This window comes from Salvia miltiorrhiza, chromosome 4 (assembly GCF_028751815.1).
Source record: "Salvia miltiorrhiza cultivar Shanhuang (shh) chromosome 4, IMPLAD_Smil_shh, whole genome shotgun sequence".
In the NCBI taxonomy this organism is placed as follows: Eukaryota; Viridiplantae; Streptophyta; class Magnoliopsida; order Lamiales; family Lamiaceae; genus Salvia; species Salvia miltiorrhiza.
Window position 1 is genome coordinate 20,061,880 of NC_080390.1, and position 27,108 is coordinate 20,088,987.

At 34.5% G+C, this 27,108-nt stretch overlaps 3 protein-coding genes across 6 annotated transcripts; 2 read left to right on the forward strand and 1 right to left on the reverse strand.

The window, feature by feature from the left end:
* The first annotated feature begins 6,037 nt into the window (after window positions 1-6,037).
* LOC131023690 (serine/threonine-protein kinase Aurora-3) lies at window positions 6,038-8,210 on the forward strand. Its single transcript, XM_057953257.1, has 6 exons — window positions 6,038-6,324; window positions 6,416-6,658; window positions 6,791-6,886; window positions 7,440-7,654; window positions 7,726-7,798; window positions 7,881-8,210. Exons 1-6 carry the CDS (start codon window positions 6,187-6,189, stop codon window positions 7,980-7,982), a joined length of 867 nt encoding a protein of 288 aa, XP_057809240.1. The 5' UTR covers window positions 6,038-6,186; the 3' UTR covers window positions 7,983-8,210.
* An 87-nt stretch (window positions 8,211-8,297) lies between these two features.
* On the reverse strand, window positions 8,298-11,120 carry LOC131023688 (growth-regulating factor 9). Of its 3 annotated transcripts, none has more exons than XM_057953254.1 (4): window positions 10,684-11,120; window positions 10,466-10,579; window positions 9,042-9,635; window positions 8,298-8,896 (listed from the first exon to the last, which is right to left on the reverse strand). In XM_057953254.1, exons 1-4 carry the CDS (start codon window positions 10,730-10,732, stop codon window positions 8,523-8,525), a joined length of 1,131 nt encoding a protein of 376 aa, XP_057809237.1. In that variant the 5' UTR covers window positions 10,733-11,120; the 3' UTR covers window positions 8,298-8,522. The 3 variants fall into 3 exon arrangements, with proteins under 3 accessions (XP_057809237.1, XP_057809236.1, XP_057809238.1); XM_057953253.1 differs by having other exon boundaries at window positions 10,334-10,579; XM_057953255.1 differs by lacking the exon at window positions 10,684-11,120 and having other exon boundaries at window positions 9,768-10,674.
* Window positions 11,121-22,165: 11,045 nt separating this feature from the next.
* LOC131023698 (transcription factor bHLH160) lies at window positions 22,166-25,813 on the forward strand. Of its 2 annotated transcripts, XM_057953269.1 has the most exons (4): window positions 22,266-22,479; window positions 23,100-23,453; window positions 24,145-24,441; window positions 25,590-25,813. In XM_057953269.1, the coding sequence occupies exons 2-4, from the start codon at window positions 23,145-23,147 to the stop codon at window positions 25,662-25,664; spliced, it is 681 nt and encodes a 226-aa protein (XP_057809252.1). In that variant the 5' UTR covers window positions 22,266-22,479; window positions 23,100-23,144; the 3' UTR covers window positions 25,665-25,813. The 2 variants fall into 2 exon arrangements, with proteins under 2 accessions (XP_057809251.1, XP_057809252.1); XM_057953268.1 differs by having other exon boundaries at window positions 22,166-22,479; window positions 24,145-25,813.
* The last annotated feature ends 1,295 nt before the right edge of the window (window positions 25,814-27,108 follow it).

Consider the following 27,108-nt stretch of genomic DNA (forward strand, 5'->3'; position numbering starts at 1 on the left):
GGAAGATCACCCTACAGCAGTCCGGGATTTCTGGTGAGAAATCATGGGGAGATCAAGCGAGGAAAACCAAGATTGGTCATTAATTACAAAGGGATTAATGACATTCTTGAGTTTGACGGATATTTCATCCCAAGCAGAGAACACCTCATTAACTGCATCCGAAGTGCAAGGGTATTCTCAAAGTTCGATTGCAAATCAGGTTTTTACCAGATTCGCATGGAGGAAGAGAGTAAGAAGTTCACAGCCTTCTCAACTCCACAAGGACATTATGTCTGGAATGTCATGCCAATGGGGCTAGCCAACGCGCCTCAGATATTCCAAAGAAAGATGGATAATCTCTTCAAAGATTATTCTTCGTTTATGTTTGTTTATATTGATGACATCCTTATTGCATCAAAAAACATTCATGAACATGTCAGGCATCTGGAGATCTTTGCGGATGTTTGTCAACAAGAAGGACTGGTACTGTCTGAAAAGAAGGCAGTCATTGCTACCCAGAAGATGTAATTTCTGGGAATTGAGATCGATGAAACTGGGATAATTCTACAAGATCATATTGTGGAAAAAGTCCAGGGATTTCCGGAAGATCTCAAAGAAAAGAAGCAACTCCAAAGCTTTCTCGGAGTTGTTAACTTTGCAGGAATGTTTATCAAAAATCTTGCAGAGCACCGGAAAGTCTTCAGTCCACTTCTGAAGAAAGATGTTCCGTTCATTTGGAAGGAGGAACATCGGGAGGGTATGAAAAAGTTAAAAGAGATTTACAAAAATCTCCCAAAGCTTTCAATACCACAAGACGAGGATGACTTGGTCCTCTATACAGATGCAAGTGATTTTTGGTGGGCAGCAGTGCTTACAAAGATCACTCCTTATGGAGAAGAACCTTGCAGATACTGTAGCGGTCTCTTTTCCGATGACGAAGCTGTGCGATGGCACATCAACGAGAAGGAATTCTTTGCAGTGCGAAAGGCGTTTAAAAAATGGCCGCTTTTCTTACTTGCTAAGAAATTTGTTTTGAAAGTAGATAACACTAACGTTAAAGCTTTCTTAACAAAAAAGATTGAATCTAAGCCTGAAAAATCTAGATTGCTTAGATGGCAAGCCGAATGTCAATATTATGATTATGATATTGTCGTTTTGAAATCTGATCAAAATGTTCTTGCAGATTTCCTTACAAGGGATGGAGCTCCCTGAAGTGGAGGCCATCGAAACAATACAAGGGCAGCTCTTTGCAAGTCTAGAGCTGCTACAACAAGAATGGCAGAAGTGTGTACTACACACTAAACAAGCTGGAAAGATACAAGCGGCTGACGAAGCCCAAGTATCCAACCAAATCGATGATTGCTTCATGAAGATGTTCAATCTTCAGGAAGTACTCAGCAAGCCGCTCTTGCGCGTTGTCCGTGAAAACCGGGCTAAAGCAATGCTTTCCGTACAGGGCGGATTACCTGTAGCAGGGGATTCAAGTACCCCTAGCACAAGTCCTGAGAGAATGGCTTTACAGCCGGACGCTCGAGGAAAAGATGTTGTTAAGGGGTCACTCCCTGAATCAACATGTCAACCCACCACCTCTGGGGTAAAAGAGGGAGAGATCAATCTTAGGCCGATGACTGGCCAACTTAAGGTTGATACTAATTTTGTTGACATTTCTCCTTCTTGGCAGATTTATCAAGACAGATGGGAGAAACTCATCACGAGAAAGGGCATTAATCCGGGAAATTGCCGGGTTGATGTTGCAGGGAGATACCCTAGGATTTGGACAACTCCGGGAGCCAATCCAAATCACATCAAGGAATGGTATGAGTTTGGGGCTTTGGCCTCAGTTTATACCACTGCTCCAGCCTTCAACGAAATCAAGGGTCTACCCAAGTGGATCCAGAGAACGGTGTTTGAAGCCTGGGAGAACAACGAGTCCCTTAAACGGGGAGACGTTCTGGAACTGTACTTCTTCAGCGCAGCACCAGAACCTGTCGGAAAAGGAGTCTATGAAGCTTTCCATTTCATCAAGCTTCGGAGACCAGATACAGGAGCCTTGAACCGGATAAAAGTTCCTGATTTTCAAGTCCCAATCGCCTCAACATTCACGGAGGATCAAATCTCCATGAGACGAGCATGGGGGCTATGGGTCTGTCTTACAGAGATGGACAAAATGAAGTCCAGATTCAAGTTCTTTCAAAGTTCTGATCTGGGAACGTTCCTGGTAAACACAATGACAGGGACAACAACCGAGTTTGCCGAAAAATCTTTCGAGAAAAAGAGGCAAACGATATGGGACAACAAGATTGCGGGGAGCAAAGAGACTCGTCGCAAATTCTGCAACATGGCTCATTCGGGCCAGTGGATCGAGAAAATCTGCGACCAATGTTCGTCGCAGAAGGAGCCAGAATTCGGCAAAGGTTTCTTTCCGAAACCCGATAGAAGGAGGTTCCGGTCTGATGAACACGACAAGCATCAGACTCCAAAGGGGAGAACCCCTCGGGCACCAAAAAAGTAAGGTGGCCGACAAAGCAAGGTGAATCATGTGATTCACAGCAAGGAACGCACCCACAAAAACGTCAAAAGTGGGTGGAATGACAGGAGGACCACTCAGCGCTCCAAGACAAATGTGAGTGGAAAGAAAGCAGCCGGCCCTACCAAGCATTATCACAAAGCGATAAAGCAAGGGCCCAGCACATGTGACAACACCAACAAGTGTCGGCAATAATGGCCTACAAAAGAAGGTGGCTGTCAATTTCAAGCAAGCTGGCCACGAAGAAAGCATCCGAGGCCAACTACCAAGCAATAATAGAGGATATCAGACCTCTATAAAACCACAAGTGCTGGAGAGAAGAAGGGCATCGGAAAATTCACAACATTTTCACACACCACTTCCTCTCTCTAGAAAATTATCTTTGTAAATTTTAATTTTGTTTTCAAAGTTTTTTTCATTTAAGTTTAGTTTCCTTTTTATTTTTATGTACACAAGAATTAGCTACTATGAGTAGCTAAAACAAGTTAGTCTCCTCCTTGGGGGATATTTTATGAAATAAAATTAATTATTATATAATTCCTCTATAAACGCTTTGTTTTTGTCCAACTATTCCGGGTTGAGTAAAAATATTTTCTTTATTTTTCCAACATATTATTTAGTCGGCACTTAGTGAAGGAGAAGGGTTGCAACCATCTCTTGCGAGTGTGTGGTTGGTGCGTGCCGGGGAGGCAGACGAGCCGTAAAACGCAACAAGACCGACTCCTGAAGAAGACCAGTCGACGAAGGTATAATGTTGGTTTAATTTAAGAATTATTTTGAAGTGTTTACGGAAGCATGTTGGGCCTGTTTACTGTTTAAAAACATAAATGATTATAATGAATTTTAGAGAATCATTTGTTCAAAGGTTGAAGTGTATATTGCTCGACGCACTCGACGTGCTCGTCTGTTTGTTGGCGAGCAATACACCAGAATGTGCATAGGGGTATTATTGTCTTAAATGGGTAGATTTTATATGTTTGGTAAAGGGTGGGTACATTTTTGTTTTTGTCTTTGAAAAGGGGTACTTTCCATTTTGCCTCAAAGAAAAAATAGGGAGGTTGCGCGGTAAACTTTATAACATACACTTGAAGACAAAGTAGTATGTTATAGTATTGTAATTGATACAATAACAAGAAAATTGACTACCATAGTGACAGTGTGAATAGAAAAGTCCAAATAGTTAATCTCAAAGAATCATATACTTGAATAATAATTTAGTATGAAACGCGATATAATAATAATGAATAATTATACTCAATATAATAAAGTTGAATTAATTAATTGAAATAAATTAGTTAATTTGGAAATAAAAAATTAAATAAAATCAACCATGAATCATAAAAAAAATAAGCTTATATGTCTTGCTTAATCGTAAAAAAAAAAAAAATGAACTACGATTGTGTGAGTAACGAAGTCAAAATACTCAATGCAAACAAGTTTAATTGATAGTTGAAATTAATTAGTGAATTTGTAATAAAAAAGAATGAATCATATGATGGGATTTTGCTCGAAAAAAGTATATATAACGTATACTTTATTAAAAGCGATATAATAATAAGAAAATGAAATATTATAGGGTGAGTAATGAGAAAAAATTAAATAAGATGAATCATATGCAGGGATTTTGATCGTAAACCTATATAGCATATTCTTTATTTGAATATAATATAAACAAGTATTGTAATCGATGTGGTAATAGCAAAATGAACCACAATTGTCTAAGTAACGAAGTCAAAATTATTATATTCAATGAAATCAAATTTAATTGATTAGTTGAAATTATATAACACTATAACAATATACTTAAAGACCATATATTATAATATAGTATTATAGTCGAAATAATTAAACTCAACATTCATCAAGTTTAATTATATAATTGAAATAATAAAAAATTATATTATTAATTAAATCCGATATAACAATAAGAAATAATTAAAACTCAATGAAATAAAGTTGAATTAATTAAATGAAATAATTTAGTGACTTTGAAATAAAAAATAATATTCATGAATCATACGATGGAATTTTGCTCGGAGAAATACTATAGTGTGTCTAATGAACTCGTTTAACTATACTCAATGTAATCAAGTTGCATAATATAATTGAAATAAATTAGTGTGAATAGCAAAGTAGAAATACAATTACTCAGTGATTCATACGTAGGGAAATCGCGTGAAAAAACTGTATAACATATACTCCCTCCGTCCATGAAAGAACTTCCTAGGAGGGAGTGACACGAGTTTTAAGAAAAAATATTGTTGAGTGTATTGAGAGTGAATAAAAGCTAGTTGAGTGTATTGGAAGTGGTGAAAGGTGTTATAATTAATATTGGGAGTTGTGAAAAGTGAAAAGTAAGAGGATTATAAGTGATGGGGTATAGTCCAAAAATAGGTAGGAAGTTCTTTTGTGGACGTCCCAAAAAGGAAAGATATGAAGTTCTTTCGTGGACGGAGGAAGTATATTTTTTGAATGTGTTACATTTTTTTGTGGAGAATGAGAATATCTAAATTAGTGAAAACAAATCTATGATTATTTTTAGAAGAATCACCAAATATATATTTTTTTTTAATTTGTTACAACTAAAGAAAGGAAAAAATCCACTCACACTCTAGCTCCTAAGGTGACTCGAACCCCCCGACCTATTGGTTGGAGGGGAAGCGTCTTACCAACAGACTGCGCTTCATCGTCAAGAATCACCAAATATATAGGAAACAATATATTGAGTATATTTATCAACGGATAATTAGTGGAAACAAATAAAAATAACAAAATTTATGCAATATAAATATCCGAAATAATAACATAACTTAAAAAATAAATATAGTACTTATTTTTATCCGAAATTTTATTTTTATCTTATAAAAAAAAATCTAATTTTCAAAAATTAAAAAATAATATCCGAAAACAAATATAGTACTTATTTTTTTAAGGAGAAACACAAAATCGGTTGAAACAATTTAATAAAAAACAAATAAACACAAAATTTAGGAGTAATAATTTTTGAAAATAAATAAATAATATTAATTTAGAAAAAAAAATATTCGAAAACAAATCTAGAATTATTATAACAAGAAACACTAAATTATTGGTAACAAATCAATAATAAATTTAAAAACAAATAAATCAATAACAAAACCGAAAAAAAAATATATTCGAATTATATAATTTATAAAATTTTCTGAAATAAAAACATAAAAATAAGGAAACAAAGTCTTCAAAAATTAAGGAAACAAAATGGAAGATTTTGTGAAAATTAGAAACAAATTAACTGAAAAAAACAGGAAAGAAAATGGACGAAAAATAAGAAAGAGAATGGACGAAAAAATCAAGGGAGAGAGACTAATTTCAGATATATATACATGGGAAAAATCAAGGAATAAAACAGTAAAACCAATAAACCCCTAAAATCGGCCCACTCGCTACCCACCAAAAAAATCGATTTTTTACCAGGTGTTCAGTACACCTGGTGTCCGTTTATCACTACTCATCTTATATTTATAGCAAGTTTATCACTACTCCTCTTATATTTATAGCAATTGGGTTGACCATCTTCAGCTTGAATATGTCGGGGTCCGGATCTGGATTTTGAATTGAACAATCATACCTCACAAATTCAAATATCCCCAGTTCCCTCCCATTCCCCAATCCCTAATTCTATCTCCCAATTCCCATTTCCGATGGCCGACCAGCCGCTCAAACCCCCAAAACGACCCCGACCGACCTCCGAAAGGCAATGGTCTCTCTCCGATTTCGACGTCGGCAAACCCCTCGGAAAAGGTAAATTCGGCAGAGTGTATGTCGCTCGCGAAATCAAGGTGAATTTTCCTGTCCCACTTTCACCTTTAACCATGACCATCACCTCATCGTGCGTGAGAATTTAGCTTCTGTGTTTGTTTTTTTGGGTAGAGCAAGTACATCGTGGCGTTAAAAGTGATATTCAAGGAGCAAATTCAGAAGTATAACTTGCAGCACCAGTTACGGAGGGAGATGGAGATCCAAACCGCCCTCCGCCACCCCAATGTGCTGAGGCTTCACGGATGGTTTCACGACGACGACCGGATTTTCTTGATTTTGGAGTACGCTCACGGCGGCGAGCTCTACAGAGAGCTTCGAAAATTGGGGCACCTCTCCGAGACACAGGCTGCTACGGTAAAACTATCGCTCCCTGCTCTGCTGTTTTTGTGCGCATCTGCATTTATGCTGTTCATATTCTATTACTGTTTTGAAGCTTTGTTGACTAATCTGCCTTTTGTTCTTGGTGTTTTAATTCTGTTAAATCAGTACATAGCTAGTCTCACAAACGCTCTGGCGTACTGTCATGAAAAGCATGTTATTCACAGAGACATCAAGCCAGAAAATTTGTTGCTTGATCATGAGGTATGGCTTGCTCTCAAAGATGGATGCATGAATTGGCATTTACTAAGCTAACTCATCACGATTATGTTAGTTAATCTATTTACTGTGAGTTTGTTTGTTACTTTACCACTTCACCCATTCGAAGCCGTGCCTTGCTTAGTTCTTAAACAAACTGATCATAATATTCTTATGTCTTTAAGCGCAATCCAGAGGTTATAATGAAAATCGGTTTTGGCTTGGTTGATTTTCTAGCTGCTTGTGAAGCTTTCTCATGGGTTGAATCATATTCTGAAGTCATATATACATAAAAGAGGATAATGTAGCCTTATACAGTGCAAGAAAATCATTATATCCTGCTTCATGGCTGTGAGAAAACTAGTAATCCAAGCAGCAAAAGTTGAGTTCTTTGAACTGCTCCTTCCTCTCTGTTCCATGTGGTGATGGAAAGTGTAGAGTTGCATGATATGTTTGTGAGAGAAGTAAAACAACTTGAAAAATGAGCTTATGAAAAAAATCTCAATAAACAAATTAAATTATGTCTTTGAAATTATACCAAATTCTGTATCACTTGTAGGGTCGGCTGAAAATAGCAGATTTTGGTTGGTCTGTACAGTCCAGAAGCAAAAGACACACTATGTGTGGAACCTTGGACTACTTAGCACCAGAAATGGTGGAGAACAAAGCGCATGATTATTCTGTTGATAACTGGACATTGGGCGTTCTCTGCTACGAGTTCTTATATGGTGTCCCTCCATTTGAGGCTGAAAGCCAGAGGGATACATTCAAAAGGTATGGAACAGTTTCTTACCCTCAGCAGGTTTCATTCAAAACTTAGTAATGAACTATATTCAACCCTGTAGGATATTGAAGGTTGATTTAACCTTTCCTTCCACCCCTGAGGTTTCAGAAGAAGCTAAAGATCTCATTAGCAAGGTAATATTGTTTCTCACTTTCACATAGGACGATGGTTTCTTTATTTTTCTTCGCTTCTTGATTGCGCAGCCTTTTCGTGCAGCTTCTTGTGAAGGATTCATCAAAAAGGCTGTCTCTTGAGAAGATCATGGAACATCCTTGGATCATGAAGAATGCCAATCCTTTGGGGATCTGCCCAAATTAGCATTATGCAATAATCTTTTTGCTATTTTGACTCAACTGACATAATTCCAAGTTCAATGAGAAGATATAAAATCACCAACCTGTCATCTTCGTACTCATTGAATTGAAGAGATAGGATATGACACTTTAATGTTTTGGCTTGTATTATCTATTTTGAATGTGCCATTGTAAAGTCTGGATTCAGTTTCACTTTTTGCTATGTACATAAAGCACTAGTCTTTGCCTTCAATACTTCAATACATCAGTTGCTACTAAAAGGTTTCATTAACTCTCTCTCTCTCTCTCTCTCTCTCTGTATTAAATCTATTGACAAGAGTTATGGAAATGAAATACTCCATGTAACAACCACAGGCCACAGTGCGTTTCTACTTATTCACAAAGTAACACAAAAAAACCCAGCAAGTCAGGTATAAGTTATCCTTGGATACCAATAAGCACTACCAAAATACATACACCAAAACCTTAATTCAATCTAAATCAGCCAGTTTCTCAAAACTAGGGTTGATATAATGTCCTGTTACTGCAAATTTTCCACTGATCTCTAGCCATGGTGAAGGGAGTTGTTGCTGAGACAATAGCTAATGTTTTCGTCTGTGATGGTCGTGGCGTCGCTGGTGCTGCTATTAGAATCATTGCTTGTGCCACGCTGAGGGCTTGCTGGTACTGTGTTCAAGTTGATGCCGCTGTCAAGATTTCTAGTTATGAGACAGGATGCTTGAGCTTTCGAAGCAGGAGTCGGTTTAGAACACCTCGAATATTCAGGCTTCACCACGAGCCTCTTCGCCCCTCTGTGCATGTGTGCCTCACAGTACTTCTGGTTGTGGAGGGCGTTTCGCCTGCATTGCCATTTCTTGCCATCTGTTCTCCGGCATCTCTGTACTCCTTCCATGGTTCCCGACCCCAGCCCGATTTTGCCTAGCAAGGAAAGGATCCCAAACTTAGCATGACTACAACAACCACCAACACAGTTTGTTTGTACAGACAACAAGAAGCCTAAGATTGGAGCAATCTTATGTGAAGTGTAAAGTGTGTAAGTATCTACTTCTCATTCTAAACAAACCTGCAGCATTAAGAACACTCTTGGGAGACAAACCATATCTCAGAGAATTGAAGCCCACGTAGTTGTTTCCGACTACATTCTGCTTCCTGCAACTCAAGTTTATAGGATTGGCATCATCAAGACTAAACTTGCCATCACCATGATCACCTCCACTGATCAAGCAGTTAGCCCTCGAACTAGAACAGGTGCTCGGGGCATAGTTGAGACCGATGCTATTGTTGGCTAATATTGCATCATGACTCCCATAAACAGCTGGGAAACCACTTCTATAGGTGTAACGGGGTTGGCTGGGACCGAGATCACTCTGGATAGAAACAGAAACTCTATCATCTACATCAGATGCAACTAAAGACAGTATTGGCATCCTAGTTTCATCCGAGGTTCGATGATTATTAGGAATCGGTACTCTCTGAACAGGTTCCACGTGCTTTCTTGAACATTGACGACCCCGGTGCATGTGCCGTTCGCAGTATTTCTGGAGTGGAACCACATTCTTGCTGCACCTCCACTTTCTTCCATCAGTTCTCCTACATCTTCCTGGTTCAGAATCCATCACACTGCTATGATCAGACTTCTCAGGGCTGAAACAGCTTACTGAAAACAATGCAACACAAGAAAGACGAATCAAAATCTTAAAAAATGGCCCTTTATCTTAGTTGATAGAATAAGAAAAGACATATAATGTAGCAAACCATGAAAGGAAAGACAGCATTAAAGATATACTACCAGCAAGATTCAGAAACTGCATTAATTGAAATTCCAAAATAGACAAAACCACTGCATTGAAAGACAGAAGCAAATCCAGATCTCCATTTAGAAATTCTGATGCAAAACTGCATAGCAAATTTGAAATCACTAATTCTTCTTTTCTCAGCCTCCTAACTTGTAACTGCAAAACCTATGAGGGTGCTTGTTGGAGAATTTGGAATTCTTGAATTGGATTCTGTGGTAACAATTAGCATTTGTCATAGAATTTGGGACAAAAAACTTTGTACATATCAGGAAGTATTCATTATAGAAAGATGAGTTTCACAGTGAGTCGGTACGATCATGCGTAAAAGGCGAGATACAGAATGTTGCTTTCCGAAATTTTGAAATTGGGAGTTCAAAGTGGCATTCCTTTTTTCACGAACCAAACACATTCATGGATATTTTGAGATCAAACAGGAATCAAAGTGAAGGCGATGAAAAAAGCCATCAAAGGAAGAAGCAGAGATTAGTAGTTATTCACAAAATAAACAATGAAAAAAATCACAAAAATCCCATATGCCCAAAGAAGAAGAAGCACTCACAGTGAGAGGTGTTGTAAATGGCAGGGCCTAAAGAATTAAAAACACTCATCCAAAGGTGAAAAGCCACCGGAAAACCATAGGCTATCGAATTATAAATACAAATTTGGTTGCACAGCTCATCAAACTGCTCACCGCTCAACAAACGCTCCCTTTTCAACTCTCCTTCACTTGCACTTGTACACCTCCCAATTTCGAGATCGAGATTAACCTTGTTCTCAGCTGCTAGCAATCCACCATTACTTTCACCTTCATACACACAAGCCCATCAACATTACAAACAACCCGAATCTCCCAATTTGTGTGTGTAGAGAGAGAGAGAGAGAGAGAGAGAGAAAGGAGGGAGGAGGAACCTGGAAATGCAATAGCAGTAGCAGTAGCAGTGAGTGGTTGAGAATACATGGACAATAAATTTCACATTTCCGGGAATTCCAAGAAAGGGAAAAGGGCAAAGATTTCAGGTCAATTCCAACAGTGGGAGCTCTGAATTGCTCTGAAACCTCAACTGTAGGGAACAGGTGTAAAGCAGCTCTGAACACACAGCACACGCCGTTTCACTCGCATACATATACATTATACACACACACACGCGTATAATAAATAAACACGAGCCAGAGAGAGGGGTGGATGTATGATGTGTGTGGGAATTGAATAGGGAAGAAAGAAATGCCAAATTGGAACCGCCTAAAATAAAGAATAGAGACAAGCACCACCCCTTCTGCGCGCGCGCGTGTCTGTGTTGTGTGTGAGAGAGATGCAGTAATGCTAGTAATTGTAAGAGTTTTGTCATGTCAGCTTTTTGGCAGGATTCAAATAATATAATAATTCTTTTTTTTCTAGAGATGGAACAAAGGCTTGTTTGGTATAGAGATAAAATAATACCAAAAACATACTATTTCCTTACCCTCTCCATCCTTTTGTACAAACAATGTCTTATTCAGACTAGACGATGTTTCCACAAATAAATTAGTTACGTAATTTCTCGCATTCGTATGAATGGATAACAAATAAATTAGAGCATCCCTATATCCAGTGTTCCATAATTTTATGTGTGTCATTATATCTCATTTTTATAGTTATTATTTTAAAAATATTTTTTATAAAAATAAAATTTATTATAATACTATAAATTATATTTAATTTTTATTTTAAAAAATAAAATTTTGAAAAGTATATACCATAATTTTGAATTTATCAACTTATTATTAACTAATAAAAGTGAAATTAAATGATAAAAAATAATTATATACCCTAGATTGATGGAATAAACCCTAATTAATAATCATAAAATTAAACTAAAGCATACATAGTTGAAATTGAAGAAAAAATATATAAAAAAATAAACAAAATTTAAAATGGGACACAAAGTGGAACATTAAGTGTGGTACACTGAATCTCAATCCTCCGTGCTAGGGGGCTCGGTGATCGGTACGCACCGAGCTCGGCCTAATCCCCCAAGTACAGCGCCTCACTGGCGCGCTCTCAGCGTGGGCGTGTGCCCCGGATACAGATAGCATTTTGATTGGACGTGTGCACGGATCGATTCAATTAAATTTTTTTAATATATTAAAAAAATATATAAATTGAAACATCTAAATTTTGAAATTTGACCGATTACTTTTTTTTGTGAACGGTTGTATTGATTTTAATTTTTTTATTCCTTTTTTTCTTTTATAAATATTACTCCCACCGTTCCAACGAAAGCGGTGCGCTTCTTTTTGGTACGGGATTTAAGGAGAATAAAATTATAGTGTAAAAGTGTGTAAGGTGTGTGGGACCACGTTGTTTGTAGTGTAAAATTATTACCAATAAAAGGAAATGCACCACTTTCGTTGGAACGGTTTAAAAAGGAATACACACCGTTTTCGTTGGGACGGAGGGAGTATAATTTTCTCACTCAATTTCACACAACATTCTTCTTTCTTTTAATATTTTTCGCGGACGGCAAGCATGGTGAAACGAGCTCTCGAGGCTATGGAAAATATGGTGAAAGTCATGGATATTTTCTCTCAAACTCAACGTGACCCCGTGAAAAGCATCATCATGGGCAAGGACACCTCGCAAATGAATCTCGACGAGTTGGAGTTGCACTTGATACAGGTTGAGGACATCAAACGTCATAATGACATAATTTAGATTTTTATTTTTAATGTTCTTTTATTTTTAATTAATTTAGAATTTTAATTTTATGTTAATGTAATTTTAACTTTTAATCAACGTTTTAATTTTAAGGAAATTTATGTTGTTAAATTTAATACTAATTTAATTAAAAATAATACTCCTTCTGTTCCACCAAAAGTGGATCGTATTCATTTTTGTGTCATACCAATGAAAATGAGTCGTTTCATTTTTTGATAAAAAAATAGAAAATTTAAGACTATTAATAAAATTAATTACACCTTTATTTTTCTTAATCACCCTAATTAATACTCATCCCTTATTTTGGAAATTATTTTTGAATTTTTTTTTGAAATCTTTAATTATCGATATAATTAAATATATTTAATACACTAATAATAGCTTCTCAAATTCCGTGCTAAAAAAAACTACTTCAGTTATGATGGGATGAAAGTATTAAAAAGAAAAATAAAATTTAAGAGCCGGATGAAGGCCCTGTAAGGGTAAATAACAGATGTTTTGGGCGTTATGCATTCACAACATTGCTAAGAGTTTTGTTAGGTAACTAACAATTTGCTCAAAAAAACTAAAATAGAGGAAACTTTTTTTAAGTTGTAAGAATTTATACAATCTTTTAAAGATAAGTCATATCTACTATTGCAAGCAAATCTTATATTCAAATATTGTAAAGGTATGAATCCCAATCTCTCTAGCCTCCCCCACTGAAAGAAAAACAAAACTTAAAATATCTTAATGTTGTTTTCTTTTTTTCTTTTTGTTGCTAAATGAGAAAGCACAAAAAGAAGTCACAAATCCTTGAAAAGGAAAATGAGAGAGAGACGTCTTACTGGGCTTCAAGTGGATCCTCTCTGTATTTAATTTCGAATCTATGAAGAAAAGGAAGTTTCAGTTTAGTCGTTTAGTTAGATTTAACTAAGATCTTTGAAATTTCGCGTTATTTTGCTCATTTGATTCGAATTTTATTCATAAATTGTAGTTGAAACAAACTGAAGGCTATGGGCCTTCTTTTTATTGGAATGAAATTGTATGAATGAATTCATTTGTACCATTAGTGCCAAGTGTTGGCGCGACAAATCTTGGAACAAATAAATTCATTTGTACTATTCGTTTCAAGGTTTATCGCACCAACAGTTGACACGAATGGTATAAATGAGTTCTCAAGGTCACTCACACCAACACTTGGCATGAATGGTACGAATGAGTTCTTTTGAACCATTCGTGCCAAGCACGTGATCAAATGGCATGTCAGGATGCTGCGTGTCAAGATTGGTACAAATAGTCCATGTTTGTATCAGATCTAAAATATAACTGAACAAAAGTATGCAAAATACAGTTGAACAAAATATCATGATTAGATATGATATAAAAAAAGTATTTTATTGGAGAAACACAAAAAAATATCTGGTTAACAAGTATTTGAATGAAGAAGATGATCGAAAAAGTATAATCAGAGATAATAACAGAGAAACTCACGTCGCCAAATTTAAATAGAGAACATGACCGAAAAAATATATATAAAGAAGAGAACAAATGTAATATAAATGTGACCAAATGAACGCTGCCTTCGCGAGAGAAAATCAATGTGTTGTCTTTGGAGAAAAGAACTGAGAGAAAAAGTAAATAATCTAGAGAGAGTTGCGTTTGAATAAAAAAGGGAAAGGGCGGGGGAGAGAGAGAGTAACATTCAGAGAAGAGAGAGAAAATCTATAATGTAACGTTGAAGGATAAATAATGATATTTTCATCCCTTTAACACAAAGTTGACTAAAATTAATTGAAATTAAGTAGATTGACAACTATTGATTTCCACTAATATCCCAAAAGGACATTTCACATCATTAACACTAATTATGACCCCGCCGTAGTTTATAACAACAATAATAAATGATTGACCTATTTAAAAATATTCGAGCCTGAGCTCTACTATCATATATCGGGTAACTAGCTTCGTAATAACCCTTTGTAATTTATGTTAACTAGTTTCTAACTCCTCTATTTTTCACGAAATATCACTTTACATTATAATTTATAAAAGAAATTATAATAATTATTATTATATATTTGAGTAAGGTTTTATTATCTTAAATCATTGGTCGTGATGTAGCATGATGATGAATTAAAATAGTGAGGTTAGTATAGTAATTTGGTCATCCACACTCGTATAAAATCAATGTACTCACAATTAAAATGTGATTTTATTATTCGTATTAGTCTTAAACATATATGACATACTCACTAATTACCCAAATCCATTTGAATGTATAAATATAATAGTTACAATAGTTAAATATTCATCGCCATAACAACCCGAATTTAATTATATGTCTCAATAAACTCAAATATTTTAATATTAATAATAAATAGTTAAATAAAAATACATGTGAGATTCAAATTTAATAATACTCTCCAATTTTTTATTTCATTCATGAAAGTATATGTAATATGCATCTAAAATTACATATTGCAATAAGAACTTTAATTTAATACGAGTCCCATTTTGAAATAGCCATTTTGAACACTAAAACACAATATTAGGCCACGCAGCTAGAAAACACAAAATTTGACCATTTTTTACGTTTTAAGACAATTTTGCCTTTAATTAGGGCGGATCAGATTCGGGTTTGCGCGTGGGCTAGGTACACTTGACACTATTAGTGCCAAATGTACCAACAGAAAAAAAAAACTAAAAAAAAACTAAGTAAATTGGTACTTTTGGCACAAATGACAATATTAGTGCCAAAAATACCGAGAAAAATTTAAAAATGAAGTAAATTGGTACACTTGACACTATTAGTGCCAAAAGTACCAACAGGAAAAAAAACTAAGTAAATTGGTACTTTTGGCACAAATGACAATATTAGTGCCAAAAATACCAACAAAAATTAAAAAACGATGTAAATTGGTACTTTTGGCCCAAGTGGTAATATTAGTGCCAAAAGTATCATTCGATGATTAAACCCTAAATGAGGAATCTGAACCCTAAATGGAGAATGTAAACCCTAAAGGGGAATCTAAACCCTGAATGAGGAATCTAAACCCTACGGGGAAAGTGTTCAAAATAGTCATATAACTGTAGTCATTTATATAAGACAAGACAATGTATCAGCACAAGTATATGACACTATTGACACTAATATAGTCACTAGTACCATTCGTGCAATTTACTTGAATTTTTTTTTTTTTTTGGGTACTTTTGGCACTAATAGTGTGTTAGGTCCTGGGGGGTCTCGAATAGGTGTATGGGGGGGGGGGGGAATACACCTATGGGCTATTTTCACAAAATCCTCAATCAGAGGGATCTCAAGATAGAGATCTAAACGAAACTTTACACGCAAACAAAGACACCTGTTGACTGAAAACAGTTTTGACCAAACAGGGTTGACGACTGATACTGAACGCTCTTCAGTAAGGAGTTATCAGTTAAGTTACTGGAACTTAACTGATGCACTTATGAGCTTCAGTCGAGTTTGCTAAAACAGAGATGATAACACTCTTCCTGACTATCAAAAGATAGATCAGTCAGACTGATATCATACGCAGCGGAAATTAAACTAAGTTTCGCAATAGCCTCGGTTGAGCACGTTGTTGGTCTTAGGTTTCTCTTTGCCGTTAATCAGTATTCAGTTTATCAATTGAAACAACACAAGTAGGAATGTAAAACTGAAAGCGATAAACAACACAGAGGCTTTTACGTGGTTCGGAAAAATCATTTCCTACATCCACGGTCGGTTGATCAGACCAACAATCCACTCCGCAAGTGCTTAACAGGTGCACTGCAAACCAAACCGTATGCTTGCCGGGTGCACACAACCGTACCACTGAAGAAAACCCTTCTTCAGTACCCACGCTTCACTCGCGTCGGATTTCTCTTGCTTAGCACAACCCGCACTAAGACTCTTAGAGACAGAAAACCCTTCTGACCTCCGAATCACTCAAAACACTCAAATCTTTCTTTTGGAAAGGTGGTTTGAACGAGTACCAACTATACTGCAAAGAACAAGTTCTTTGTAGCAAGTTTGATGGCTTCTGGGTAAACAGAGGTTTGCCTAAGGTCTAAGAGAATGTATGTAATCAGCAGTGACTGATTTTGGCTTTGGAATTCTCTTCTTCGATTCAAGCTTTGGGGAGGTTAAGCTTTAGGCTGAGTAGCAATTTTGGCAGAGCTTCAGCTTATGTCGTTGAAGCGGTGAAGATTGAAGTTGATCCTCGAGCGCTATTTGTTGGAGAACTCTTGAATAGATCCGTTGGTGTAGAACGTTCTCAAGATTTCTTCCGTTGGAGAGCAATTCGAATTTGGGCTGAGGCTTCAATCTTCGAGGTTCCTTGTCTGGTGGAAACGGCTCTCTTGAGGGACAGGAGATGTGACGTCTCTGAAAAAGTAACCACCAAATAGGAATGACCTCTGCAGAGATAAGATCCTGAGATATCTGCATTTAATGCGGCTGTACTCTTGTGAGTACGTGGCTTCCTTTGAACGTTGGAAGATCAGTCCGAGGAAGAATGATCAACTGATACTTGACTTTAGTATCAGTCTGTGGCACGCATTAAGTAATCAGTTCCAAACTGATTCTTCAACTGATACTTCAGTTGGTATCTTCAGTCTTCAGTCTTCAGTCCTTCGTCCTTCAGTCTTCAGTCTTTAGTCTTCAGTCTTCCGAACCGCATACTAAACTAGAAACGAACTCTAACACTTGAGTTTAAAACTGTTCTAGTCTATTACAATTAAGACCTATGAATTTTGGTATCATCAAAACAAGGATTAGGATATTCCATAAGATTTCCAACATAGTGCCAAGTGTACCTAACCCACACGCAAATCCGAATCTGGTCCGCCCTAATTAAGGGAAAAAAGTCCTACAACGTAAAAAAATGGCCTGATTTTGTGTTTTTCAAATTAGTGGCCAAAATTTGTTTTTCCTTCTTCAAAATGGTCACGCAGAAGTATTGTTTCTGTAAAAAATGTGTTAGAGTTATTGTAACTCTAAATAATTTACTAATTTTATGAATTAAAACCTTAGTTTTATCTTCTTCATTAAATACTTTTAAAAGAATTAATATAACTATATATATTGCATATTTTCAAATATTTCAAAAATAAGAGAGAAGAAGATTATTTATACTTGTCAAAGATTGGATCGAATATTTTTTGTCGACGTACTCTTTCTCTCTCTCTCTCTTACTGACGGCGTACTCTTTCTTTTTATCTCTGACAGTCTTTTTTTCGAATTTTTTGTCGTGTTCATCAACATTCTCATTTTATACATAATTCAGTGAAATATGAGTTCAAAGAGTTCCAGATCTATGAGCAAATCTAGATTCAAGAAAATATCGAGCGAAATTGTATGAATTCGTTCCATCCGGACCAATATCTGTCATGTTAGCCAGAGGAATGGATGATCCAAATCTATCCATCGATACCATCCATTCTTGGAATATAGAGATCCTTCGGGCATATGCACATCATGAATCGTATAAAATTTGTCATTTCATATCAATATCAAGTGTACCAAGTTGTACAAAAGTGGGTGGACTTTGTTGTCGTGCTCTCGAGGGATAAGTCATTTTTTTGTTTTTTAATGTCAAATTCACATGTCGACCATGTACTGACGGATAAATTTGTGAGATTTGATTTTATTTTATTTTGTGAGATTTGTACTTGTATTTGTAGTCGAATTTGTTATCAATTGAAGAAGATGGATAGAATTTTGTTTCGAATTTGTGCTATTTTTCAAATTAATGTCATATATTTCGTTTATTTCAATTTTATGTCGCGCAAGCATATGGGACGAATGATACGAATATTTCATTTCGCACATTCCGTCCTAAGGTCTGTTCTTGACAAGTGTTGGAACGAATTATACGAAATGACGTCGTATTCGAACCATTCATCCTAATTGTTGTTGTGCCAAATATTGAGACGAATAGTACGAAATTACCTATTTGCACTATTCATGCTAAGGTCTTTCTCGCTTGTGTTGGCACGAGTAGGCTATTTCGTATTTCGTATTTCGTATCATTCGTCCCAACATTTGTCACAATAAAAATAGTACTTGAGATTTGGAAGAATGGTACAAATATGCTATTTCGCACCATTAGTTCCAAACACTTGGCGCGGCAGAAAATGGGATGAATGGTACAAATGTGCTATTTTGTACCGTTCATCCCAATTTCATTCGCGCCAAGTGTTTGGTATGAATGATTCGAATATGTTGTTTCTTAATATTAATGCATGTTACGCCAAGTGTTGGAACGAATGGGTACAAAGTGCAATGCAATACAAAAAAATGCTAATAGACAACAGTCAGAAACCGTTGTCTATTAAGAAATCAACTATTGTAAATGAAAGTATAGTTTATTGAAGGGCGGTCATAGACAACGGTCGAAAAACCGTTGTCTATTCTCTGATAGACAACAGTCGGAAGACCGTTGTCTATCAGAGAATAGACAACAGCTGGGCGTCCATTGTCTATTCTCTTACAGACAACCATTGTCTATATTACAGTTTTTATTTTGTATTTATATTTAAATTTTTTTGCCTTCTCAATGATGCGAAATAACATATTCATCTCATTCGTATCAAGCAATTAGTGTGAAAGACATTATGATAAATGGTACGAATATGTCATTTTGTACTATTCATCCTACAAAAATAGCGGAATAAAAAACAATAGACTTATAGTTTGTTATAACAAATCCAACTATAATTGATGAACAAAATTCGAATCAACATTTTATTCATTTTCTTCAATTTTAAAAAAATATAGTTACAGATCGTATAAGCAAATTAACAAAAAATAACACAAAATCTAGCTAAAATTCTATTACGAATTGGTTCAATGGCGCAGATGAATTCTTCTCCGGTTAGACTATGTTTTATGTACCCTTTTTGCTATGAACGATATGAATTGGTCTTTTCTTATCACTTGATGAAAGAATAGGAATGCGTCACTCAACGGTGGAGGTAAATCCTAGGATGGTATGGGAGCATTTTCTTCTCCCTCGTAGCACGAATGGTGGTGCTTATGGCCGAATTGACGTCTTGATACAACAAATCCTAGAATGAATGGTACGAGAATTCGTAACATTTCAATCTACATCTTCTTAAATCTGAATTTGCATCTCATAACTATCATAGATCTGCAACTCCTTGAAGTGCTGAAGCTTATTGGGCAGAGAGGGGCTCGTAGGAGAGAGAGCAACGTAAGAGAGAGAAATTGAGAAAGAGAGATAGTAGCGGTTAAAAGAATGAGTACGAAAATAAGAAAAAAAGACAGTTTGTACCTCAAAGAGAGAAAAGGCAGGGATCAAACACTTAATTTTGGTTATAATTTATTAAAACTATGTTTGGAGACAAATGTTAATTTTCACTATTTTGTATGGCTAGTACTGTAGAAACCTCGCCTCTTGTAAATATCTCAATTTTTTTACTTAATTATCTGGCATAACTAGGTTTCAGAGAGAGAAGGAGTGCAAAAATAAGGAAAAGAGAGAGAACCAGTGTTTTTTGTACATACAAGAGAGAAAATGTAGAGATGATTCCGTTCAAAACACTTAATTTTTGTTATAATTTATTAAAATTATGTTTGTGAACAACTATGAGTTTAATTTTTTTTAAGTCCATTATCTTAAGGCGGTTTGTAAAAGTAGGCTAATATTTTTCGGACTTGCAAACATAAGCTAATTATTTTAAATTTCGGCATTCGTGAGCCACATTTGAACCCAATCGGGCTACTTTGAGCCACATTTTGACCCATAAAAGTGGCCTATAAATGCCGAATTGGGCCCAAATGTAGCCCAAGAACACAAAAAATTAAAATAATTGGCATATTTTTACAAATTAAAAAAATATTGACATTTTGTTCAAACCGCGCTAAGATAGTGGACTTAAATAATTTTAAACTCAACAACTATTAATTTTCACTATTTTGTATGAGTAGTGTAGAAATATCCGCTTAAAAATATCTCAAATTTTTCCTTAATTACCACATAAGGATAGATATGTACTATATATATTTATTAGGGTTAATTGCCCATAAAATACTGAACTTTCGTTCAATTCTGATTTTGCACACAAACTTTGAACTGTAGCGTGAAAATTACTAAACTTTAGATTTTATCTGTTTTTGTTACTAATTCAAATTCCCGTCAAATATCAGGCCAGTATGACGTGCCAATATTTGACGTGGCGTATTTATTGCTAATTTCTTATTAATAAAAAAAGAACACAAAGTAAATAACCAGAATTGTCAATAACTTAATATATCAAATCAAATAATAGTATTTTTTTTTTAATTCTCAAGTTTAAATCAATTTTTTTCTAATTCACTATTACACAACTGAGTACTCCAATATATAAAATAGAAGTCATTCAAATAGTATAAATATATATAGTTTATAAAAAATTAATCTTTAGATAATGAAAATTTAATAAACTTTATTACTTAGCTAAATAATTTTTTTTATATATTAAGTTATTGATAATTAAAATATTTTTTGGCTGACACACTAAATTCGAAGAATTCCCTTACTATTATTGAATTTATTCAATTAATTAATTAAACTAAAAAAACTACTATTATTTGATTTAATATATTAAATTATTGACAATTTGAGTTATCTACGTTGTGTTCTTTTTTTATTGATAAGAAATTAAATAAAAATAATTATTTTTCCAATTAATTGTCACGCAAGAATAAATACGCCACGTCAAAATTAGAACACCATATTATATATTAACTCGGTATTTGGCCAGAATTTGGACTTCCTTGCTGCAAGGGGAGTTCGAGCATGGGCATGAGCGCAGGTGTTCTCGGCTGGGGTTGACGTGATCTGAGTCCGAGTTCGTTAGGCATATAGAACGGCTGGTACGTTCTGCTGGGTTTTGGGTGGTTCTCTGTTTTTTGTTTCGGTTTTTTTGTTTGCTTTCGCTGCGTTTGGGAGCTGAGCGGCTTAGGGGTGATGGTTAGGCTGGAACTTCTGAAGCTGTCTCTTTTCCGCTCCCTCACAGTCTCTGTTAGACGAGCACTCTTTTTCCCTTTTAAGGATTTTCCCGTTTGGGTTTGCCTTAAAAGGGTTTTAATGAGGCTCGGCCCTTAGTTTACTCCTCTGTGTTCTCAAGGGTTTTAGGTCTGTTTTCTTTTCTTATCTTTTTTAATAAAATCTCATTTAATTAATCATGCCACAATTCAAAGTTTGTGTGCAAAATCAGAATTGGATGAAAGTTCAGTATTTTATGGGCAATTAACCCTATTTATTAATTGTGTATAATAAAAAATAACTAAAACATCTAATTATGTACTATATATATTATGTTAATTTATTTCTATTTACTGTTTATAATAAATTAAGTTGAAAAGAGAAAATGACTTTTGATGTACTTCTATCAAATCAAATAAGAAAACAATTGTATTTTTTTTTGTGAAAACATATGTAATTTATGAATTATATTAAGAATATCTCAAAATGAGACGAGACATGTTGAATGAAACAGCCAAAATTAAAAAGTAGGGCGTTTCATATATGAGGGAGATAATAATAGTAATAATAATAATAATAATAATAATAATAATAAATTCCTAGGGCAACAGCCGAAAGGCTTGTACTTCAACATATATGGTATTGTACTAGCTTTTGTAATGTGTTGTACTGAACTATTAACATAAACAAATTAAAATATGAACAAAGGTAATGACGCGATATACATTTTTTATTCATGTACTAAGAGGCAACATGTCGACATCATAAGATTAAATTTCTAATTTCTACTAATTATCCTCTTCCCAATTGACTTTTATATTTAATTTCATAATTTTTGTAAGAAAAAAAAAGCATACATAAACAGAGAGATGAAAGGGAAGTATGATTTTTTGATTTGGACATCTCTTCTCTCCTCTCTCATCTTCTCTAGACTGTGTGCATCATCCTCCATCCATTTAGACCTCCTTTCACGTTTATCAGCATTTTCCTGTCTTCATTTATCATAAGCCCTCCAGCTTTATTAGTTTTTTTGAGGTTAGTTATATATCTTGTTTTCCCTTTATAAACCTATACATACACACACGTATATATATATGTATATGCTTGTTGAACGGTGTTTGTTTTCTTAGATATGTCATCGATCATAACAAAAAGGAAAAAATAAATATCCGACTCTAGAGAAATTCCTCAACACAGTTGAAGATGAATCAAGTTGTGAGGAACATATATATAGCAGCTTCAGATATATAGCAGGGTTCAATTAGGGTTTTTTAATTTATTTTCTTTTACTTCTTTTTTTTTTTGCCCCCCCTCTTACTCAGAGGAAGTCTACTGCATCGGAGAAACACTGAGATCCGATAATAATCAACACATGGGGTGAGGAGGGCCAACCCAACTTTTAAATTTTTCTCTTTTTTCTCTCTTAATTATCAAATTTATTTAAAAGCCCTCATCATCAATGAACCAATTTACTTTGAAATATATATTGTCGAAGAAATAAAAAACATAACTTCCACCAGATATTTTTTTCCGTCCCGCTTCTAAATGCCTGCCATGTCCAGATCTGAAGAGTTGAAGTAAAGTGGAAAATAATCAAGACGTACAATATATAAACTATTGTTTTTATATGTGTTTTCTTATTCACATTCTCTCAGGAACCCTAGAGTGATTTTTGGGTGATAAATTAAATCGGAAACATTATGGAGGAGTGGAGGCATCTGGATGATTCATGGATACTAGAATCTGGTGTGGGCCCATCTCAGGCAAACAATAATGCAATTTCTAGTAGAAGTGGCTCAGGCTCAGCAGCAACACAAGAAAAGAAGAATTTGAAGAAGGCGAAAAGCAACTCAAAATGTAGAAAGAGATTTAGCAGTGGAATTGATGAGAGTGCAGAAGAAGGTGTGAAGAAGCTGGACCACAACGCAAAGGAGAGGATTCGAAGAATGAAGCTTAATGCATCTTACCTTGCTCTCAGAGCACTGCTTCCTGATTCCACAAGATCAAAGGTGACATTTATCAATTCAAATGCATTCATTTTATACATGCAATAACGTATTCTATTTATGATAGGTAGCCCTAAATTATACGGTGATTAATGCTTGAGATTGAGTTTTCACATACCACATAATATTTTCTACCTCTATATATGAACTCATTTAATATAAAAACTAACAACTTTGCACTTAATCGATAGAAATATTGCATATAAACTAACTGCATTTTCATGGTAATAAATTGTCATGTAATTGTAGTTTCTTTGGAATTCAAACCCAAGACTACTAAAGTGCAGATACTTTATAGGTAAAGTGCAGTTATTTTATAGGTTAAGTGTAAGAGATTTGTAGTTTGTATGTAATTAAGAGAGGATTTTAGTTGATCGAATCTTTTAGGGGACATTTATTTTGAATGATTGATAAGATGCATGATTTAGTATTTTTATACTAAAGAGTATGATTTCTCAAATTCCACCAAGAATAAAGAAAAACTGATAGAAATAATTAAGGGCCTTGGATATCTCCAAGTTTCAGTCCATCAAAGTAAATAAGTAAGAGATTAAAATCTTACTATTATTTTTTTTTTTATCTATTTAAGGCTAATCTTACAAAGTAAACGACCACTTATGGTTTAGTTTCAGTACAAACTCATTTAACATAAAAACTATATAAGTAAGAAAACAAGACGTACGGCAACGTGCAGAAGAAGTGGAGCGCACCCGCAATAGTAGATAGAGTGGTGAAATACATTCCGGAGCTGGAGAAAGAGATAGAAATACTGAGAAGCAACGTTAACGCCAAGGAGATGAATGCCAGTGTTTGTATGAGCCAAGTTAATCAACAAGAAGCAATTTTTCAAGTTTGTGTGGCCAGACAACATCAACAGCATTCACAACTCACCCATTTGTTGCAAAGACTTGAAGATGAGGGTATCTGCATCAACAGTGCTTCTGCACTTGACATTTCTCACACCAGAATTTGCCACCATTTGCACATCCAGGTAACCACACATCTTCATTTTATATATGATCATCATCGTGTCGTGTATGTTCTCACTCTGCCTCTCATTTTTTTTATCATTTAGTATAATTAATTTCAAGAAAATTAACTAAGACTCGATCACTAATTGAGTTTATAATTATTTTCTAATTTTTTATTTAATATTTGAATATATATTAAGGTTTGTTATTCCAAAGTTAGGGTATATAATTTTTTAAAATTTTGATTTTTAGTGGAAACTGGAAAGTAATAATTAGGGTTTTTTATGCAATAATATTTCCGACTGCCTCCAACACTGAAACTCACTTACGCTGTCATATAGTCACTAAATTAATAGGTTTAATTGAATAGTGTACTAATAGAACTTGGGACAAAAACTATCACTAAATCCCAAAACTAACACTAAATTAATTTATGGAGCTAAACAAGTGTATTTTCACTATTTGATTCCATCCTCAAAAGAACTTACGATAAAGTGGTTGCTGAGCTACATTAATTTTCGTGATTTTTCTATAAAACAGGAATAGTTGAAAAAGTTGATTCAAACCCTAAATCTTTGGATTCAAACATTACACATCCGACTTTAACCATTTTACCACCAGAACAACACATCCGCACAAAAAGTAGTTGAAACTTATAAATTGAATCACAACCATACGTTTTATTAGAAGTTCTCAAACATTTAACTGCACAATTTTTAAGTTTTTGGGACTGCAGCTGTTATCATATATACCCCTAAATTGTGGGACTAAATCTAGCTACCTCAAATAATTACTGCACTTCACATTTTACCCTGAAATTTATGATTAGAGCCAAGCTCTCAGTATACTCATTCATATATATATATGGAAGGGCTAAAATAAGAGCATTTTGTAAGATATAAAATAAGAATCATTTTCAGCCCTTAGATCATCAAGATCTATGGTTGATTCGTAATCCTGTTGGATGGATTTATGGTCCTGAGTTCGAATCTCAAAGGTAGCAAAAAATTATTTTTCACAATTCATATATTTATACAACGAATTCATACGTGTTCTACATAAAATTCATCCATTAAAAATTGCTCTTATTTCTTATTTTAAGATGTGCTCTCACGGTAGCCCACCCCTATATATATATATATATATATGTTTGCATGATATTCCACAGACAAACGATACTGCTTCTGAAGCGGGCAATCGCTTTGAAGAACTACGGGACAAGGTGATTTCTTGGTTGAGATAATTTGTTTGCTGTCAAAAGACAGCTAGTTCCATCATTATTTATATGTATATTCTCTAGCTAGAATTAGGGTCAAATAAAATTTTATTTTTCGTAAAAATTACGAACAGTTTAACTTATAAAGTAATTGTACTTTCGTGGTTTTGGGTTCATCAATTTTACACAAAAATTTGGGTACAACCAGATGTACCGTACAATCAAGTTGACCCGGATCTTGATTCAAACCCGTATTCTGACCCAAATCGTGTAAATGACACTATTCGGTTATACAAATGACACTGCCTATAATTGACATTGTTTGGTTATATAAATGGCGCTTTAACATTTTAAAATATTAACATTGTTCGGTTATACAAATGACACTGCCTATAATTGACATTGTTCGGTTATATAAATGACATTTTAACATTTTAAAATATTAGTGTCATTTTCAATCTTATAGTGTTATTTAAAATATTATAGTGTCATTTACAATTTTACAGTGTCAATTACATGAAGTGTCATTTATATTTCTGAATAATGTCAATTATACACAGTATCATTTACAATGTTATAGTGTCATTTATACGCAGTGTCATTTGTATAACATAATAGTGTCATTTACACAATTTGGGTTAGGATGCGGGTCGATCCAGTTGTAAGCAAGATCACTTCTTAATTTTATAGGGGGCGAAATTATTTGAATATCTCAAATAATGCAGTTACTTTATAAATTAAGATCAAAGTTCGTATTATTTACGCAAAATTAAGTTTTTATTATAGTCCAACCCCTCTAGCTACATACTTTTTGTTACAAACTATTCACACAAAGGGAATATTTTTTGCTTCAAAAGAACAAATATGAAAAGATCACACTCTCACAAAATCTCTCAAATTTACAGTAGAAGGAATAAAATATTTTGTTGTACAAAAATATGAGATGTTAGCAGAATGTTGAAACAATATTTTCAGCGACGACAAACTCTATTATATAGCTAACTTTGCTTTATTTGCTCTCTGCCTTCAAGTGTGAGACATAGCTCCTTTCATAGACATCTAACAACCTTGAAATACAAGTAGGGATGTCAATCTAACTCGAAATTTAAAAATTAGCTCGAATAGACTGACAATTCTATAAAGTTAGGGCTGAAAATTTATAGCTCAAAAAAGTTTCAACCACTACAAGAAAACACGCGTTTAATGATCGAAAAATTCGGTCGTTAATTTTGTGGCCTTAACGACCGATTTACGACCGTTTCACGATTGATTTTTTTATTTTTATTTTTTTTTAATTTTTTAACGACCGAAAATTTGGTCGCTAATTATTTTTTAATATTTTAATATTTCATTTTTTTTAACAACCGAATTTTCGGTCCTTAAAATTATTATTTTTTATATATTTTTATTTTTTTTTATATTTTAACGACCGAAAATTCGGTCGTTAATTTTTTTATTTTTTTAGTTTTTA

What these genes read in the sequence shown, in the direction of transcription:
- LOC131023688 (XM_057953253.1), bottom strand. Translation starts at nt 10,732, where the DNA reads ATGTATTCTCAACCACTCACTGCTACTGCTACTGCTATTGCATTTCCA. An exon ending in TACTGCTATTGCATTTCCAG is followed by an intron (nt 10,580 to 10,683) that starts GTTCCTCCTCCC and finishes GTGTGTATGAAG; the next exon opens with GTGAAAGTAATGGTGGATTG. An exon ending in CATTTACAACACCTCTCACT is followed by an intron (nt 9,636 to 10,333) that starts GTGAGTGCTTCT and finishes CATTGTTTTCAG; the next exon opens with TAAGCTGTTTCAGCCCTGAG.
- LOC131023698 (XM_057953268.1), top strand. Translation starts at nt 23,145, where the DNA reads ATGGAGGAGTGGAGGCATCTGGATGATTCATGGATACTAGAATCTGGT. An exon ending in CTGATTCCACAAGATCAAAG is followed by an intron (nt 23,454 to 24,144) that starts GTGACATTTATC and finishes GGCAACGTGCAG; the next exon opens with AAGAAGTGGAGCGCACCCGC.
- LOC131023690 (XM_057953257.1), top strand. Translation starts at nt 6,187, where the DNA reads ATGGCCGACCAGCCGCTCAAACCCCCAAAACGACCCCGACCGACCTCC. An exon ending in ATGTCGCTCGCGAAATCAAG is followed by an intron (nt 6,325 to 6,415) that starts GTGAATTTTCCT and finishes TTTTTTGGGTAG; the next exon opens with AGCAAGTACATCGTGGCGTT. An exon ending in ATTTGTTGCTTGATCATGAG is followed by an intron (nt 6,887 to 7,439) that starts GTATGGCTTGCT and finishes TATCACTTGTAG; the next exon opens with GGTCGGCTGAAAATAGCAGA.